Raw genomic sequence first — 19,485 nt, forward strand, 5'->3', positions numbered from 1 at the left:
CTCTGCAGCAGTATTGCACATGCCAAGGTGCCGCCTCCGTGCAGAGACCTGCTTTGCCTGTAGTCCTGCACAGCATATATGCAATCACTTCCATGTATTGCCAACGATGTCATCTTGGAACCACCGAGGCTTGCAACCTCCACCTACAGCATCACCTCTGGCTGCTTCTGTTGTTGCAAGGAGGCGGGGAGAACAGCGAGGAAAACATTTTAACACAGGAGAAGGGACAGATTTGCAAGAAGCAGAATCACCAGATCCAGAAAGAGACCCATCACATTTTAAATCAAGGGGATTTTACGGAAGAAGTTTAAAGTCACTTCATTGGGGTGAAGTGGGACAGAAAGCTTTAAAGGGAGGAGATTTTGACGTAGCAGAAGAACAGTTTTCAGCCTTGCCAATGCTCTAACACAGAATGAGATGAAGAAGGATCGTGACAGTGTGAGCTGAGAAGTTCAAACTGCAGGACAAGCTACATTACATCTCCAGGAACACTCACACCTGAAGCTCAGGAGGCTCTTGGTGGAGTGGCAAAAGCCTTTCAACAGAGACAACTAATGACTAAGCTGTGGACTCCTTCCTGACTCAGGACCCCATTTTATCTCCCTGCTAACTACTGGTCATCTTACCCCAGTCTCACACCATTGGTCCCATTCCTGGATCTCCCCCTCCCTATGAAAACCCCAGCTTTTGCCCAGATCAGGGTTAGATGATCACTGGTCCCCTTCACTGAAGCCTGCAATAAAGACTCTGTGGAGCACCACATGGTCTTCCCGTCTCTTGTCTACATGTCAGCTGGGGTAACCCCTGAACAGAGCTGGCTGGGCTGAACAGAACTGCTCACTGCAAGAGCAGAAATCACTTCTAAAAGAGTTGGTCACCTAAAGCCACTGCCTGTGCTCCTAAGGATTACCCCTGGCTGGAGACTGCCTGGAAACCGCAGATGGTGGCTCTCTTCCCCGGGACGTCTATCTGGGCTTGTTGCCAGCAGAACTAGGGGTCAGACAGATCCCCAGCACCAGCAGGAACAGTCCCTGATCTTGAACTCCACCCTGGTTCTGTCCCTCAAAATCCATCACCCTGCCTCTGTTCAGGGCTCTCTGTCTCAGGATCTGAGTTTGTTCCTGTGCTGAATAAATGGTTTCCTGAGCAGAAGCCCATCTTGTTTGTGTCCCATGCTGGTTCCTGGTAACTGTGGCTTCTCTGGACACAATCCTGCAGCTGTGGAACGCAACAGCCAGTGATGGTCACATCCCCTGAACTGGGCAAAAGCTGGGTTTTATAGGGAAGAGGAGAACTGGGAAAAGGACCAATGGTTTAAGACCGGAGTAAAATGACCAATAGTTTACAAAGAGATAACATGGGGTCCCGAAGCAGGAAGGGATCCACAGCTTAGTCACCATGACTAAGTAGTTTTGTTTTTCCTTAGGGGACAGATCTCCAAGGCAGAAGCCTTTCAGAGGACTGGTCTTCCTCCACAACTTTCTTCTCTGTATTTAGTAAAAAAGCATCTCTCCTGTAGCTCTTTCAGAGCAATGGAGAAGGCACGAGAACATAACTAATACAATAATGATCACAAAAAAAATCCACAAAATTCCCTTAACTAAAGATGACACCCATCCCATTGACCCAGTCCAGGTTGTTTTCCACTTTTAAGTCCTTCACTAGTTCCTTCAGTTTTTGGATGTTTGTGTGGATGGATTTTGAGTGTGACGAGAGGTTGAAGCAGCACATCACTTCAAAGTCCTCATAGCCATGTCCATGGGCAAGTAGCAGGAAGTCTATCGCCACATGATTTTGTAGGGATGCATGTCTTATGGCTTCCTCATCCCTTAAAAGATCGCTCAGGGCAGCAGGTGTTGCGTTGGCCTGTGTCCTGGGGTGACTTTAGGATACTAGTATCCCCAGTCACCTGGTTTATGTTATATATCAAGTTCTGCATGTTTAAGACTGGCTTTGAGAGCTAAGGAAGTTAAAACTGCTGGAGGCTGATGGGGGTTTTTCTCCTGGCCAATAACTGGCCACTTCTGAGATTTGACAGTAGTTTTAACCATTGAAAAGTGAGATCAACCTGTGAACACCACATTAAGACCTAAGCCCGAGACTTTCTCGCTCTCTTTGGTTTCCAGCTTTTGAAGAGGCAACAGAGCTCCAGTTCAGCCTCCTCCCACCCCCACCAGGCCGGACAAGGCCGCGGAGGGTGGCGGGGGGAAGCGGGGCTGGCCAGGCCAGGCCGGTTCCCCAGCTCAGCTGCAGTTTCTGCCACTGAACTGAAACCTGGCACCATGAACAACTGCAGCTTGAGCAAGACTTTAGCTCTTTTACTACCCAGATGAGACTTGCAGATTAATCCTTTTTTCCAGAGAGAGGGGGAGAGAGTGATCAACAGGTAAAGAGACAACATAAACTATCAAAGACAGTGAAGAAAGGAATTAAGCTTCAGAAGGGGGAGAGAAATAAGGAGATGCTGTAATAAGCTGAAATATTTTTCTGTTAAAGCTATGGAGATGGACAGTAGTGTTCTGAAAAAACTCCTTTAATTCATGATAGAGTATGTTGGGGAGAATGGAGCATTTCAAAATATGGATTTAAGCAAATGGTGATGTAGTTATGATCTTATGAGATGCTGGAACAGAAAAAGAGAGAAGTAATAGTTGAAGTTTTGTAGCCTTTAAGAGGCAAAGAGAAAACTTCTGTTTCCAGAGAGGCTCACAGAGACAGGTGAAGAGAACTTTGGCCTTTGAATAACTCATCCTTAAAATGACACCCCTAGACTCATGACCTATAACACACCTCTGAGTGATGTGAAATGGGAGGAGAGAACTGATGACAGAATTTCCGAGCAGCTGGCATCAGAGAAATAGAAAGCCATGAAGAAAATGGTTTTCTTGTGAAGAAACTTCATAGATTAGCAGAAGAGGACTTCTTTTTCTCTACAAAGATTGATCAAAAGACTATAGCAAAACAGAGACTGTTTTAACCACCTGGGTTTTTTTGTTTCTCTGTTGTCATGTGAACAAGGGAATGGTTGGGTAGTGGGGGAAGAAGGGTTTCTGGAAGTATTATTCTGGTTCCTTCTTGTAGTTCTTGTTAATAAACTTTCTTTGTTCCTTTTAAGTTTTAAGCCTGGTTTGCTCTTGTTCTAATCCATATCTCATACCAAAAAAAATTAAGTTTTCTAGTGATTTTTTTAGCTAATACATTAAAACCACGACAGCCTGCTTGCTAAGCCAACACCCCAGGTGATTTATTTCACCAAGGGCTTTATCTGCAGCTACCGAAGAGAGAAACAGGGATGGGGCTTCTGATAGGGAATATAAGCAAAATTTGCTTGTATGACACCTCTGGCTTGTTTTTGGGTCCTTGATGCTGTGGGACTTGGTAAGGGAAGCTTGGGAGGTTTGGGACCTAATGAGGAAGGTCCAGGTTCATCCCACTCACTGTCACCACTAGGTTGTGGTGTGTGTGGCCTTGTTGGCTCTCCTAGTTGGGGAGTTGGTGGGGAAACTCCTACCTTAATCGCTGTCCTTTCGAAGAAGGATGAGGCCCCAAACGAAGGGGGGATGTGGGGGAGGTCGGAGTTGATGGTGGTTCTGAGCTTACTTTCTCTTCCACCCTCCCTCTTTCTTGCCTTCTAGGGGGTGGTCTAAGTAAGTCTACTGTTTCTTGTTCCAAAACCTCCACTTGATATATCTTGTCAGGGTGTGTGCTTCTTTGATTTATTGAGCATGCACTACAACACCTGTTAGCTTTATTCTCTTTCTCAAGGGCCAGTACCAAGGGATCACATGGTGGTCTAATCTCACAATCTCTCTGCCACTTGGGGTGACCCCAAAGAGAAAAAAACATACCAGCATAAGTCACTTCCAACCACTTCTGTTCACGCCAGAGAAAAAGCAATAACTGCAATAATGTTTCGTAGTCCAGCGTACCATTTGCGGGCCACCTCACACCTCTGTCAAGCCTATAAAGTGGCTGTAGCCCTGAAAATTAAAACCTTCTGATAATGTTTTCATCGTTTTAGTTACTTTTCCAGAAAAGTTCTATAAACATAAGTTGTTTATGACATTCCTTCTAAGAAACATCTTCTGATGAATGTTTTTTATGACCAGTGTGCTTGGGAGGGTGGTAACTTAATTATCCAATCCCTGGTCATTGTCAAGAATCTATAAATACTGGAGTCAGAGAAAAAGGTTGGGCTTTTCTGTTCTGACACTGAAAGGTGTTTGTGTGAATCATTTTGTGTCCTTTAGTGACAAGCAGCCACCATTATGTACTAAAAACAATTTCCCTCTTGGTTTCTGTACCATCAAAGGCAACCAGCCCTTTCCAATGTGTTAAAATGCATCCTAAAGGGCTACTCTTAGGAATCTCTTTGCTCTCACTTGCCCCCATGCTGGAAGTTCTTTTTCTCCTAATGTCTCTCTACTATGTTCCAATGTCAAAGCTTCACTTTGTAATATTCTTGTACCTGAGTGTACTGGGCACACTCAACCCTAAGGATTTCAATAGGTTTTTGTAGGGTCCCTGAGACTCCATTCTCTAATAGCTAAAATATCTTACCACTGCCCTGTGCTACTTTACCAGTTATCAATAAGATCTTTATCACTATCTGAGTGGTTTTATTTTCTTCTGAATGACAAAGCAAACAGATTTCTCTTAGGGGTCCTCCACTTTAATGCCCAACGTCAGACCCAAGGTTCCTGACAAATGACACAGTGAAACGCAATCCATGGACTACAATCACAGCCTTTCCTTAAACAGGAAAGTTCTTTCACACTGGGTGACCAGCGCCCCTTATTCCTAGGCACAGAACCTTAGTTAAGAAAAAGTTAGCAGTATCCAATTATTGCTTTTGTCACTAGATGGCAGCGTTTCCTCAAAATGTTTATCACACCAAACCACGGTGGGGGAACTTGTTATTAAAGGGGTTCACGCAGCCAAACATACCCCCGGAAACACTTCATCCTTCTCTAGCCACTCGCGGTTGCCCAGAGTAGAAGCGTAGATTTGGGCTACCACAGTCACAAGCACCACGTGCTAATAGCATGTCTGAAACACACACGTTTGCTCACCTTTCAGCACACACACACACACAATAACAAACCAATTTATGTCTCAAGCTACACAAATTGCTGCTGCTGGGCTGAAACTGCGTGGAGTACCGTGTGGGCTATATTTGCAGTGCTTCCCAGAGCCATGGGTTGGGTCCTTCGGCTGGTGCCAGACCTATGTCTTGGACCACACGCTCCCTCCTTGCGGGTTTCTAGTAAAACTTACCATCCCTCATCAGAGAAATTATCTTGCTGGATTCAGCAATTTAAGCTTCAGTTTAAATTAGATGTTTTCTGAAAGGTATTTTATATGGGGTTTTAATAACATTTTATATGGGGGTTTTTAAAATAAATAATGACCCCATTTCTTAACTGTGCCAGAAAAAAATATAAACAAGATAAAAACTTAAAGCCAGATCTTTCTATTTGCCTACCTGGGCTCCCAGCTTAGATGGAGCTGAGAAGCTGTAGTGGGAATGAATTATGATTTTATTTTGCAGCCAGCCAGTTATGGGTTGAGGGATGAGAAAATGTCTGTCCATTCTCCATCTGATGCTCATCTGCTTCCAGCCTCTCACAGATGCACTGAATTGTAAATTCACAATGGAATCTGGTCCAGAAGAGGCATGACAAATGAGGACAATTGGACAGTAATGTCAGCAGAAATGACCAAATACTTAAGCAGCTGAGGCAATCTGAATAGATACGTATTAGGGGATGGAAAGGCCATCTGGTCCACAACCAAACCAGAGGGCTTGTTACATGGATTTCCACTCAGAATGAATAGGGTTACTCATGGCTACTCTGTAAAAAGACATGGTTACTCTGTAAAAAGACAAATCTTGTAAATACAGGCTCTTTGGGGAAATGTTTAGACAGCATAATCCAGTTTTACCCTGACTTTCCAGCCACTGGTCATGAGTTGGCATTCCTTTTCCATTTGCTAATGGTCTGACATTTACAAGATGTTGGATGCACAAACAGCAAAAAAACCCCAACCAAACAAAAACCAACCGAACAAAAAACAACCCGAAGAAAAACCAAAAAGTAGCTCCCAATCTGGGGCTGACCCAGGGGCCAAGTTTGCTTTTGGGAAAATCCTGCCCTCCTTTCTCATGGAATAAATATATTTCCCCTGATAAAAATTTAGGTATTAGGTTCTTGGTTTCCCTAAAGCCTCTGCTGGGTCAATGCTTCCCCTCTTCCTTCTCTTGTGGTGGTAGAAGCAGCCCAGACTCTCCTTCAAAGGGAGGGGAAATCCTGACTAAAAAAGCAATGACCATTTCAGTCATTAAAGCTGTGAATGATCAACTTGCAAAATGCATTGTAAAGGTGTCAGTTGTGCTTAATAGCATTTGGATGGTTTTATGGGTCTGTTCTGAGAAATCATCAATGAAATTACCCTAGAAATAAGCAGATGTGAGCAGAAGGGTCTCATGTGGTAAAGCACAGGCTCTGCTGCAATGACCCAGTGTTAACCTGTGGTTAGTAGACCACTAGTGAGCTATAAAACCATGAGAAGATGTTCCACAGAACAGAAACCACGTGTATTGTGTATTGTGTATTGTGTATTAATACATTGCTGAAGTCTGTAGACATCATCAAGGGCTGGTCCTGACTATAATCAGTATCCAAAAGCTAATGCAGAATTGTACAAATTATCCTCATTTAATTAACCTTTTATAGTCATTATTGTATAATTGTGCTTTGTTTAGAGCAATAAATTTATTATTAAATTTAATTTATTAAATATATTCTTATAAATAAATAATTATTAATTGTTATTATAGAAATTAATTTCCATTTTAATATTTAATATTTTTATTTAAAATATTTAATTTATTTCTTTATAAATAAATATATATTTATTTTAAATATACTGTTTATTCTCCCCAAATTCACCCAGACTATTTTGCTGATTTCCAAACACAGATGCAAAGTGCAGTGTATCTCCAAATTGCTTGGATGCTCCTAAGACTGAAAAGCATCTGGGAAATCTTTAATGCCCCTACATTTTGAATGAACTACCTTCTTCCACCCAGCCTGAGTGTCAGGACTTAAAAGAGGGATCAGTAGGTGAGAGATGTCAGTGGCATGAAGTCCCCAGGCAATTTAGCTGTCATGTCCAGAGGAAATGGGCCATGCATGTGGGATTCACAGTGGGAGTAGGACATGTCCATGGCACATGCCCCATCTCTGGAAGGGTTCAAGACCAGGCTGGACAGGGCCTGGAGCAACCTGGTCTAATGGAAGGTGTTCCTGTCCATGGCAGGGATTGGAATGAAATGAACCATCATGTCCTGTCTCACCCAAACCATTCTGTGATTCCATGGTTTCTTCAAAGATGGCATCTTGGAAGAATTTAGCAGCCAGGTTTCCCCCCTGAGTGATGCAATATCCGATGCAAATCTTGTGGGTTTGCCCCGAGAATTTGCCAGTGTCATGCAAATTCAGATAGCTTTTCCCTCTGAGGACCAGTGATTGTAGTTGCAAGATTTTAGTACTGAAATTAGAGCTGCACATTGAAATATTGGTGTCCAAGGAAGAGAGAGGAAAGCAGCTCAAAAGATGATGGTTCAAAGTAAACCAGAGTGTTTTCCTTGCCTCTTCCTGGGGAATGAGTTAAACATTGGGTTGAAACACACAGCAAAAATAAAGACAATTACAGGTCCTGAAAATCTCAGCTAAGGATTTAAATATAATAAATAAATAATGCCTTGGAGGGGAGTAACAGAAAGTTCTTGCTTCACAGGATGTGGCTGGGTGCATAGGAACCCTGAGGAGTCAGGGAGGGCCAAATTTTGTCTATGTCAAGTTCTAAATGGTTCAAGTTTTCATTCGAGCTTCTCCCTAAGCAAAGAAGAAGAAAAATTTCATAGTTGCAGAGAGTTTTGCTAATGGAAATAGTCAATAACCATAATTTGAGCTTGGCTTTCTCATAAATTCAAAGTAATTTCCCCATAATATCATGAAAATAAATGGCCTTTCTTGAAGTGGCAGAAACACCAAATAAATCAAAATTTTAATTGACTCAAAAACATTTGCCAGCATTTCAGATTTAATTTGTCTGATGAGATGGAGTCAGAATATAAAACCAAGCAGATATTAGACCATGAATACACATTAGTGAATCATAACAACAAAAAGGAAAGGAGCCACAACCCTAATGCCCTAAGAAGCAGCCTACCCAGAACAAACCTTGACCAGAATCTTCAAGTATTGCAAAGACAGGAAGTACTTTGGACCTGATTAGCCTAAGAGATTTGATAATCAGAATGCCTTGGAAAGAACAAACATAGATTTGAAGATTGCAAGAATGACCAGACTGGTGACAGGAAAGAAGATTGAATCAATTTCTGCAAGTAGAAGAGATTTTGCAAAAAATGTATAAGTTTGATTGTATGATGTTTAACCCAGTCATTGTAGTAAAAAATTACTAGCCTTCCTAGAATGGTATATAAGCATATGTAGCTCACAGTAAATTTGGATTCTTATCACAACTCAGTTGTCCCCATCTCTCTCAATCACTGATATTCAAGGACCAAATCTTTGATTTTTTGTTTTTTCCCAAAAAATGTACATTTTAATAGACGGATAAAATATTGCTACCTCTGAGATTGTTGTTGAAAATGGGTTGAGAAATGCACAGAAGCCAGGTATGTGGTCACACAACATCCCTTCCATCTCAGGGGTGGTCCAAAGCACCTCTTGAGCATCCTGGAAAAGAGTTTTTCCTAACTGAGCCACTTGGGAGCTGAAGCAGTGGGGAATGCTTCTGAGAATGAGTGCGCTTCAAAACCCCTTTGCATACATGGGGAAACTGGAACAGGCAGTAAGATGGCTTTCTCAAAATTAAATTACAAACTGAGTCAGCCCTTTTGCAGACCTATAAAATTGCAGTTGAACCATGCTGGCAGACTCTGTATTTGCTGACCATCCCCAGTAGCACCACTGGAGTAAAAAGTGCCTTTTTTCAGAAGGGAAGCTAAAAGATCAAGCCAGAACTGAGCACCCAGAAATCAGATCTATGAGAGCTTGTGCTGAACACCCTAAGCCATAGAATCACAGAATGGTTTGGGTTGCAAGGGGCCTTAAAAAACACCATCTTCCATCCCCCTGCCATGGGCAGGGACACCTTTCACTCAGGAGATTGCTTCGAGCCCCATCTAGTTTAGCCTGGAACACTTCCAGGGATGGGGCAGCCACGGCTTCTCTGGGGAATCTGTGACAGGGCCTCACCACCATCACAGCCAGGAATTTCTTCCCAGTATCCCGTCTAACCCTGCCTTCTGTCAGTGTGAAGCCATTCCTCCTTCTTTTCACTCCATGCCTTTATCCAAAGTGCTTCTCCAGGTCGTTTGGAGCCCCTTTTGGCACTGGAAGGGACTTTAAAGTGTCCCCAAAGCCTTCTCTTCTCCACACTGAACAATTCCAGCTCTCTCAGCCTATCTCCAGAGCAGAGGGGCTCCAGTTCTCCTCATACTGTGTGCCTTGGGATGGCTCCTCTCCACACCCTACAGCAAACCCTCCAGCATTAGCTATTTTGGGAATCTCTATGGGACTGTGGCATTGCTAGAGCTGGGATTTGGCCTCAGCACCTTCCCTCCCCACCCCACTGGCATCCCATAGGACAGTGCATTCATTTGGAGAGGCACTGACCAAGAAATTCAGCCCAGGAAATTTAAGGCTGATGGTTCCTGAGTGGCAGCTCATGCTGGGAGACACATGATGGTGTCATATCCACTGGTGGACAGAGAAATTGAAAAAATGGGAATGAATGACTTTGCAGAGTCTGTTTTTATTCCCTGCTGCTTCCTGTTCCTGCACAACTTGTTGTTGCTGCATTTCAATTTAAAATACTTAATAAAAAAATAAAAAAAAAATGACTGGAAAGGGGCTAAATTGACTGGCTTTGCTTTGTTTTCAGCAGAAAAGATGAGATTTATTTTTAGTTTACCTGTGTCTCTGCAATCATTACCTGCTTTCCAGCTATGTTGCTAACGAGTGTCAGAACCATCATTTTACTAATGGAGAAACTGAGGCATGGGCAGTGACTGTAACATTCCTCAGGACATGGGTAGGGATTATTCCTGGGATCTGAAATCCCCTTGTCTGGCTCTGGTGCTGCACCCCCAAGCCAGTGACACAGAAATTGCACTTCATTGATACAATCTTACTGACTGCTTTTGCACACATCTTTATATATGATTTTTCTTACAGGTAATTATAATGGAAAAACAATTGCAGAAGCAAGGAAGAGAGGTAATGGTCCATGTGGACCATTTGCTCATGGCCAATGAACATGAGCAGTAGACCTCCAGCCTGACAGGTAAAGCAGAAAATCAGCATTGGTTTAGTAAGGAACCAGGCTAAAAACTCCAACCAACATGTATGGATACAGAAAACAAGAGGGTTTTCAGGAAAAATCATTGTAAAATACATTTCCACAGGCTGGAAACTGGAATCAGGACTGCTTGGACAAGATGGCTGGTTTTGCATAGACTGAGTTGCAGTCCTGGACCTCTTTAGCTTAAAAGAGCCCACAAGATGGAGAGAGACTATTTACAGGGCAGTGTAGTGACAGAACAAGGGGGAATGGTTTCACACTGACAGAGGGCTGGGTTAGATGAGATATTGGGAAGAAATTCTTCCCTGTGAGGTGCCAAGGCCCTGGCACAGGTTGCCCAGAGCAGCTGTGGCTATCCCATCCCTGGAAGTGTTCCAGGCCAAAATGGATGGGGCTTGGAGCCATCTGGTCTAGTGGAAGGGGTTTTTAAGATGATGAAGAAGATTATTTTTAAGGTCCCCTCCAATCCTGGCCATTTTATGCATTTATGATTCTAAAATCTTTCCAAATGGGTTCAGTGAAATTGTGCAGCCTTACCTCCAGTAAGCAAAACCCATAAATTCCAGAAGGAACTTACCTTCCAAGCAGTGAGCCAGAAGAGATATCAACTGCCACTTCAATGCTCTGATCATGTTGTTGCTTTCCAATGTGCAGAGCCTAGCCTGTGGGCTGGCAGTGGCTCCTTGGTCAGGACTTACCAGCCGTGCTTACCCAAGAAGGTCTGTGGAGGCAAGTGAGCCTGCCAAGGCTTTCCCTTGGAGGAATGTGTCTTAAGGGAGCTGTAATAAACTTATCTCAACCCTCTCCTGGAGAGATAGATACCCCTTAAATGTGACTATCCTCTCTTCTCATGGTAAGCTATCCCATCTTGCTTTGGTGACTGTGCTGATCCTTTGTAACCCATTGGTTTTCCCCCCTGGTACCAGCCTGGCTTTCCCCCGTAAAAACCCCAGCTCCTGCCCAGTTCAGGGGGGAGCTGCTGTCCCTGGCTGCCCTTCACAGAGCTGCTGGACAATAAAGGCTGTCTCTGTGGAATCACCACACTACACTCCTGTCTCTGTCTCTGTGTCGGCCCGGGATAACCTCACAAGCTGAGCTGGAATCACTGAGCTGAAATCACTGAGCTGAAATCACTGAGCTGAAATCACTGAGCTGAAATCACTGAGCTGAAATCACTGTGCTAAAATCACTTGTAGCCACAGGCTGCCCCTTGCTGAGTTTACCTGGTGGCCAGGGATTGCCAGAGATCCCTCAAAGCCTGTCTCTTGCAGGACAGCTCCCTCTGGGAAGGTTGTGGCTTCCCAGGTCAGATCAACCGACCTGGCCTGGCCCACCACAAAGGTCTAGGCAAGAAAGGTCAGGCTAGGAAGTTGAGGTCAGGCTGGGAAGGTCCTCTCCACATAGCCACCCCATGATGGGGGGTTCCCAGTAATCAGGGAGCACATGCACTGCAAGGAGAGTTGTTTCACTTCTTTAGTGAAACTTGTTAGAGTAGGTGATGCTCAGGGTAAAGTGGGTGGATGTGTGAACGTGCTGAAGGGAAGTAGGGTTTTTCTCTCTTTCAAAAATAAAAGGAACTTGCCAATTACAGAGTGACACATTGCTTTTAAGAGATACTGCTTTAGATTGCAAATTCCTGTGTCTGAAATCTATAAAAAAAGGTTGAGATTTAAGAGCTTATGCAATTAAATTTTTGCCAGTGGTGTGTGTTTTCCCAGCCCAACATTTCAGTTACACTGCCTTTCCCACAATGCTTCTTTCTCATTTAACGCCCAGAAATGATTGAGGACAACCCAAACCTCAGGGGAACCACACAGGCTGATCATCCCAGCATCTCCATGCTTGGCTACAACATAAAAAATGTTGATTTAGCACCAAGCTTTCACTAACAAAACCAGAGAGCCAGCCAGTGAAGCAAGAGGCAGCAGGACATGGGTTCAAGGTGCTGCAGTGCCACATTATCATCATTCACAGGCAGCAGCCCGTGGGTTGTGCTGAGGTGCTGCTGCTTTGCTCATCTCTGACAAATATTGATATATTTAAACATAATATGGAATAGAAAAACACAACCAGATGTTGCTGGTTATTGGGTGACGGGATACCTGATAGCCATTCCCACTTCTCCAAGGACTGACATTTACCTTGTGACACCACCACATCTCCACCCCAGGGGCTTTTCAGAACAGACCATGCTCTCCACAGCATGTTTATTAACCACCTCTCCACCTTCTGCTCCAGCTGCCCCAGGGCTGATGCTGCCTCTTGGAAACTGGACCCACACTGGGAGGCATAGCAAATGCTCTGTCTGGGGTCTGGCAAAGACAAATCACCACTTGTCCAGAAAGAAACAGACCCTGAACTCCCAACAAAAGTTCAAACCAGTGTGGTTTGGGATAATCAGACTAGTGCCTTATGAGGAGTAAAAGGCCTTTAAGACCCCTCTGTAGAACCATCCAGGGTTCTGTTTCATTTTGCTCAAAAGGAAGTGTAGGCATGCTGTGGCATTTCCTCTTCAAGGTTAGGCTGGACTGGGCTCGGAGCACCCTGGTCTAGTGGAAGGTATGCCATGGCAGGGGCTTGTAATGAGATGAGCTTTAAGTTCCCTTCCAATCCAAACCATCCCATGATTCTATGACTCTTTTCCCCATCTTCTCTTCTACCTCTTTTCTACAGCAGCCCTCTGCTTAATCTGTTGCGGAGCAGGAAGATGTTCTCAACCAGATCTTTTCACAGACTGAGAATGAGAGAAACCTCCCAGAGCTCTGGCAGTTGTATTTGCAGTGGGCAGGCTGGAACACAAACAAGCACCTAGGCATGACAGCTCTTTGTCACACCCTCAGCAATACTAATTGCTGAATATTTAATATTTTGGTAGAAATTGAAAGAAATAGGATTAATCTGACAACATCCATCCAGCTCTATCCCTACTAACAATAAAGAGGAAAACATACCATCACAGACCTGTTTAGGTTGGAAAAGTCCTCTGACATAACTGAGTCAAACTGTTCCCCCAGCACTGCCAAGCCCGCCACTAACTTATGTCCCCAAGAGCCACATCAACAAAGCTTCTGAATCCCTCCAGGAATGGGGATTCCACCACTGCCCAGGAAAGCCTGTGCCTGGTTTCCTTTGAGGAAGCCATTTTCCCTCACATCCAACCTGAACCTGCCCTGGCATAACCTGCCATTTGCTTTAAATCAGAAATCTCTCAAACTGGTTAGTCAGGCCTGTGAATTGTGAGCCAAGGCTGCAGAGCCAGACAGTAAAAAGAGGTGGACAAAGCAAATTCCACCATATAAAAACACTGATGTGACTTGGGATGGGTATTCCAATGACCAGGAAACTTCTATTCGTCATAAACAGCAGGATATGGTGAAATCATTGAGCACTGATTTTATTCTGAGGCAAACAACCTTCCCAACTTGTACTTTTGTGTATAAATTACTACAATGAGGCAGCACCACTGTAACATCTGTGCATTTATGCATGGAGAAGATGCAGAGTTGTTGTGATCACAGACACACAGATCCATTTTAAACAGACCCCCTGCTATATAAAGGGTGGCTCAACAGTTCCCCTTGCCAGATGAAAGGAGGAAATATTCACTGTCAAGCAACACCTGAGAACTCACCAGGCAGAAATGGCTCCAGGTACTTTTTATTACAGTTTTAAAGGATTTGTCAGTGGTGCCATGTGTGTAGGGTGAGAGGAGATGATGATGATGGGGTGGTATGTGGTGGGATACGCATACTCTGTGACAGCCCTAACTTAAAGCATGGCAATTTATAAACCAATGAGTAAGAATACCTTTCCTTGAAATGTGACTTTAATTCATTAGGTAATCTTTAGCCTAAACAGGCCAAGTCCTACAGGCTCCAGGACATTTCTCCTCCAAGGGGTATTTGTCTGAGATTAAGTTTGTGGTCTTTGCAGCAGACAGACACTAGTGTGAGTCAGATGTCACAGGCTGAAAATATTTAGGGTTGACAAAGAACACCAAATTCTGCAGTCATATCCCAGGAGTCAGTCAGAGCACAGGCAATGTGCTCTCACCCCAGTGAAGCAGACAGCCAGCATCACATTAACAGTACAGCATAAACCATGGCTACAGTGAGGTGCTCCCAGGCCCTCACTTGGTGCTCACCATCCACTGCTTGCTCATGTGTGTAGTGCACCCTCAGAGTGCACCATGCTCTTTTCACATGGGCAAGGACTCATGAGAAAAGGAAAACCTTGAGTGTATCACGTGAAAACATTGGGGTACACACTAGTTTTCATGGAGCAACCATGACTCCTCCCAGGAAAACACTGCTGGTAACACTAGGAGAAGCACAAGCTCTTGGTGGGTGTAGGTCTTGGTAAAAAGGGTTTCAAAGAATTTTGGAGAAAGCTAAGCTTACTCTTGGTGCCAACAGGCACCAAGGAAGATAAGCGTTCAGCCAGCATGGACAGAAGAGAATGGGAATTAACTCCCAGGTGCCACTCCCTCCTCAACCCAGTTTCCTGAGGACTACTAACACCTTCAGTTGTGCTTTGCTGCAGGGTCATGGTTCTCTCCTCTTGCCATTGCCATGATCATTCTGGGACTGCAGTGGCCACAACAAGCTGCCACCTTCCCGGCCATACCCCTTTCCAGCCTGTTTACCAACGCCGTGCTGAGGGCTCAGCACCTTCACCTCCTGGCTGCCGAGACATACAAGGAGTTTGTAAGTGATGTGGCCTCTGCTCATCTCCTCCACTTTATGGCTTCAGGACTTTGTAACAGACACCTTTCAACTATTGGTGTCTCCTTTGTCCTCTTTTGATGAGGAGAGAGGGTTTTAACAGAATAGCACAGGTTAGGTCCCATCAGATTCAACCCTGTTTCATCCTCTCAGCCCTCTGCCCCCATACTCTGTATGTCCCTCTTCTCAGGACCATGGCTGCACAGGATCAGCTGTGACATGGCATAGATGTGTGATAAGACTTCCCTGTGTTGGTCACTTTTGTCCCTGGGAGAGTCTGAGTGCTTAAAACGATCTAGTTTCTTCTGCTGACAGGAGCTGGCATGAGCTGGCACTTTGTCAAGAGCTACCTTTTGGGGTCTTTTACTCCTTGGGAGAACCTAGTTCAGATGTGGTTCCCCTCAGCACCTTGGCTTAGGAAGACCTTTAGGCCCAGTGGCTATTGTGCCAACATGATATTCCTGCTTCCCACCTACCAACCCTGTCCAAAGGCACCTCATGTCTCACATTTATTTCTTGCAAGGAGTAACCATTTCAGAGCAGCTTTGGAAGTGTCTGAGGTCTTGTCCAGAACACAGGCAATAGATCTGAGTGTATTTGGGATGTCTCCATAGGAACGCACCTACATTCCAGAGGACCAAAGACACACAAACAAGAATTCCCAGGTAGCATTTTGTTACTCGGAAACCATCCCTGCTCCCATGAAGAAGGATGATGCCCAACAGAAATCAGTAAGTTTTTTTTTCACCCTCAGGTCAAGCACAGACATGCCTGAAGAGCCCAGCTGTGCTTCACTGCAGGAACAGAGGGTTTTCATCTGAACCTTTGAGTGTTTCATCTCTCTCCTCCCTTTTTCATTACTTGAACCAAGCATAAGTAAAGAAATACTATTTTGGGCTACACTATAAATCACATTCCTATTCCAAGCATGAGAAAAACTATTGTCTGCACAGGACACAGGTCAGGGTGGTGCTTCCCAGCATGAAAACTTTGTGTCTGCTGAAGTTGTAAGTGGTGGCACATCTCCAGGTATTCCAAAGGGTGCAGGACACGCTGTCAAATACCCCTGCACAGCTTTGACTCTTTTCTGTCTTAATTTCAGGACATTGAGCTTCTTCAGTTTTCCCTGATTCTCATCCAATCCTGGCTGACCCCGATGCAGTACTTAAGCAAGATGTTCACAAACAATCTGGTTTTTGGCACCTCAGACAGAGTATATGAAAAACTAAAGGACCTGGAAGAAGGGATTCAAGCTCTGATGAGGGTAAGTTGCAGCATGTAGCATGACTATAGAACTGAACTCCCAGACAGAGGGCACTCAGCTCTCACGGATCCAAAGACCTTGAGAAATCTCACCACCATCCATGCTAAAGACCAGTGGCATCCTTAGGACTTTGTTTACCTTTAGATAATGAGATCATGATACTACATATTGGGTTTCATTGCTAGGGAGGATAAGAAAACACAAATGTTAACACCCATCGCAAAGCACTACTGATCAGGAATCACAATTCACACCCAAAGTCTTCCCAAACACAGCAACAAAAAAATATTCAGTTGTACTAACAGCAAAATAATGTTTGCTGCATCTCCATGCAAAATACTTTGAAATGTGGCAAATTTTGCGATGATTCACATTTTATAAAAACATCTGTGTACAGATGGAAGCCTGGACTCTGGTGTTTCCCTCCTACATTATTACAGCATCCAGAGAGCTGAAAGGTGAGGGGTGATCCTCTTCAAGGAAGGACTAACCACAGATTCACAGAATGGTCTGGGTTGGAAGCGACCTTAAAGCTTGTTCCAACCCCATGCCATGGGCAGGGACACCTTCCACCAGACCAAGTTGCTCCAAGCCCAGTCCAGCCTGGCTTTGAACACTTCTAGGAATAAGGCAACCACAGGGTCTCTTGACAACCTGTGCCAGGGCCTCATCATCCTCATAGGGAAGAATTTCTTCCTAATACTTTATCTAAATCTCTCCTCTTTTAGTAAAAACCATTCCCTCTTGTCCTGTCTCTGTCCATGTAAAAAGCTACTCTCTACCTTTGCTCTAAGTCCCCTTTATAATCTACTTTATTTTTGCACTGTTGTTTTAAATGAAGTTGTGCATTACCTGCCAGGACACTTTTTCAGTTATGTTTATTCTGTAATTAAGTTTATCTGGCAGGTTCATGTTGTAGCTAGAGTTCTGAGACCTGCAGCTGTGAGAAATGAGTCTGGAATATTGTTTATATCTTCCAGCATTAAAATTATTCTGAATGTCAGGCTCAGAGGGTAAACAGAGACCTTCTGTCCTGGCACTTCAGCAGGAGAAAGTAGGGGTAGGTATCAGTACCACTTCCAGATTTTTGTGTGGGTGAGAAATTCTTTACTGTGAGGGTGGTGAGGCACAGGTTGCCCAGAGATGTGGCTGACCTTCCCTGAAATTGTTTAAGGCCAGGTTAGATGGGGCTTGGACCAGCCTGGTGTAGTGGAAGGTGTCCATGGCAGGGGGGCTTCAGATGAGGTGGTCCTTAAGGTCCCTTCCAAACCAATCCAGTCTGTGACTTCACGATTCTATGATTTTGGTGCCCATTAGGTATGTGCTTGGACATTAGGAAATGGTGCACAGAAACCAGAAAACACTCATATTTCACCCATTTATGGCACCTTTTTTTAACCAAAACTTTCCTGTTTGTGGCAGCTGGTGACCACAGCAGGGCAGGAGGAGTGCAGCTCTCAGCTCCAGATGTACATGGCTCGGGTCTCGGTCAGAGATTTATTTGCTGGCAAAGTGGGAGAAAAGAGAGAATTATTTGCCTGGTTCCCTGTCTCTTTGACTGGAGGAGCTACAGAGAGACCCTGAAACTTTCCCTTTAAGATCCCAAAGACACACTGCTCCCTCCCTGCAGCTCTGTGCCCAGCTCCCTTCTCACTGTAGCATCACCCCTGCATCACTGCTCTTCCTGCAAACACACACACTCAAAAATATGTTTGAAATATGCTTTAAGACTGGAGGAAGAAACCCCTGACCTCATTTAAAGTTCAGTGGGAGCTGTGGCACTGGGCCTGTAGAAGATCATAGAATTATTGAGGTGGCAAAAGACCTCCAAGATCACTAAGTCCAAGACTGACCACTGCCTTGTCAACCAAACTGGAGGACTGTGTGCCATGTCCAGCCATTCCCTGAACACCTCCAGGGGCAGTGACTTCACCACCTCCCTGGGCAGTCCCTTCCAATGTTTAACAATCCTACCTGTAAATAAATTCATCCTGATGTCCAGTCTGAAACACCTCTGGCACAGCTTGAGGTTGTTTCCTGTTGTCCTGTCACTTGTTCCCTGGGAACAGAGCTTGACGCCCACCTGGCTCCACCCTCCTATCAGGGAGTTATAGAGAGTGAGAAGGTCCACCCAGAGCCTTCTTTTCTCTAGTCTGTGCCCCTCCAGCTACTTCAGCTGCTCCTGAAGCTCCAGACCCTTGCCCAGCTCTGTTCCCTTCTCTGGACATGCTCAAGCACCTCAATGTCTTTGTTGTAAGGAGGGGCCCATAACTGCCCCCGGGAGGTATCCCAGCAGTGCCCAGGACAGGGGGGCTATCATGGCCCTGGTCTTGCTGGACACACCATGGCTAATGCAAGCCAGGTGCCATTGGCTTCTTGCCCACCTGGGCACACATGGGCTCATGTTTAGCCACTGTCAACCAGTATTCTCAGGGCCATTCCCAGCCACTCTGCCTCAGCCTGAAGCACTGCATGAGGTTATTGCGACCCAAGCTCATTCCCAGGCACCCACCACCTCCTTCAGCACCTCTCAATCCTCTTGCAGGAGCTGCAGGACCGAAGCCCACAAGGTCCCCAGATCCTCAAAGCCACTTATGAGAAATTTGACATCCACCTGCGCAGTGAGGACGCACTGCTGCAGAACTACGGCTTGCTCTCCTGCTTCAAGAAGGACCTGCACAAGGTGGAGACCTACCTGAAGGTGATGAAGTGCCGGCGCTATGGAGAGGGGAACTGCACCATTTGACACCAGGGACAGCTCTGTTCCCACTCCAGCCTCCTGCTGACCATGGCTGCACTACTCCTCTGAAAGAAAGCTGGAGAATAAACCTGCTACTGCCAACATGTCTGTTTTTTGGGGTGGGACAGGCTACTCTGAGGGGCTGGGAGGGGGGAGCGGCCAATGGGACAGGTTGGATCTGGGGCTTGGGATGTAGATATGGGATTAAGAAAGCATATTTGGAGCTTGGGGGGACAGAGGATTTAGGGGTAGATTTGTACTGGGGAGTAGGTTTGTTACTATGGGGTTAAATGTTTCTGAAAATCATGTAAAAGTAGGGCACAAGAATGCTTGGTATTAGGGATGGTTTAGCAAACTAA

General features: G+C 45.0%; 1 protein-coding gene across 1 annotated transcript; it reads left to right on the forward strand.

Moving 5' to 3' along the window:
• The first annotated feature begins 14,939 nt into the window (after window positions 1-14,939).
• LOC111944001 (somatotropin-like) lies at window positions 14,940-19,228 on the forward strand. The gene is made up of 4 exons (XM_023946835.2): window positions 14,940-15,104; window positions 15,737-15,853; window positions 16,225-16,386; window positions 18,932-19,228. Exons 1-4 carry the CDS (start codon window positions 14,970-14,972, stop codon window positions 19,130-19,132), a joined length of 615 nt encoding a protein of 204 aa, XP_023802603.2. The 5' UTR covers window positions 14,940-14,969; the 3' UTR covers window positions 19,133-19,228.
• The last annotated feature ends 257 nt before the right edge of the window (window positions 19,229-19,485 follow it).

This window comes from Cyanistes caeruleus, chromosome 3 (assembly GCF_971803275.1).
Source record: "Cyanistes caeruleus chromosome 3, bCyaCae1.hap1.1, whole genome shotgun sequence".
NCBI lineage: Eukaryota > Metazoa > Chordata > Aves > Passeriformes > Paridae > Cyanistes > Cyanistes caeruleus.

What these genes read in the sequence shown, in the direction of transcription:
- LOC111944001 (XM_023946835.2), top strand. Translation starts at nt 14,970, where the DNA reads ATGATCATTCTGGGACTGCAGTGGCCACAACAAGCTGCCACCTTCCCG. An exon ending in CCGAGACATACAAGGAGTTT is followed by an intron (nt 15,105 to 15,736) that starts GTAAGTGATGTG and finishes ATGTCTCCATAG; the next exon opens with GAACGCACCTACATTCCAGA. An exon ending in GGATTCAAGCTCTGATGAGG is followed by an intron (nt 16,387 to 18,931) that starts GTAAGTTGCAGC and finishes ATCCTCTTGCAG; the next exon opens with GAGCTGCAGGACCGAAGCCC.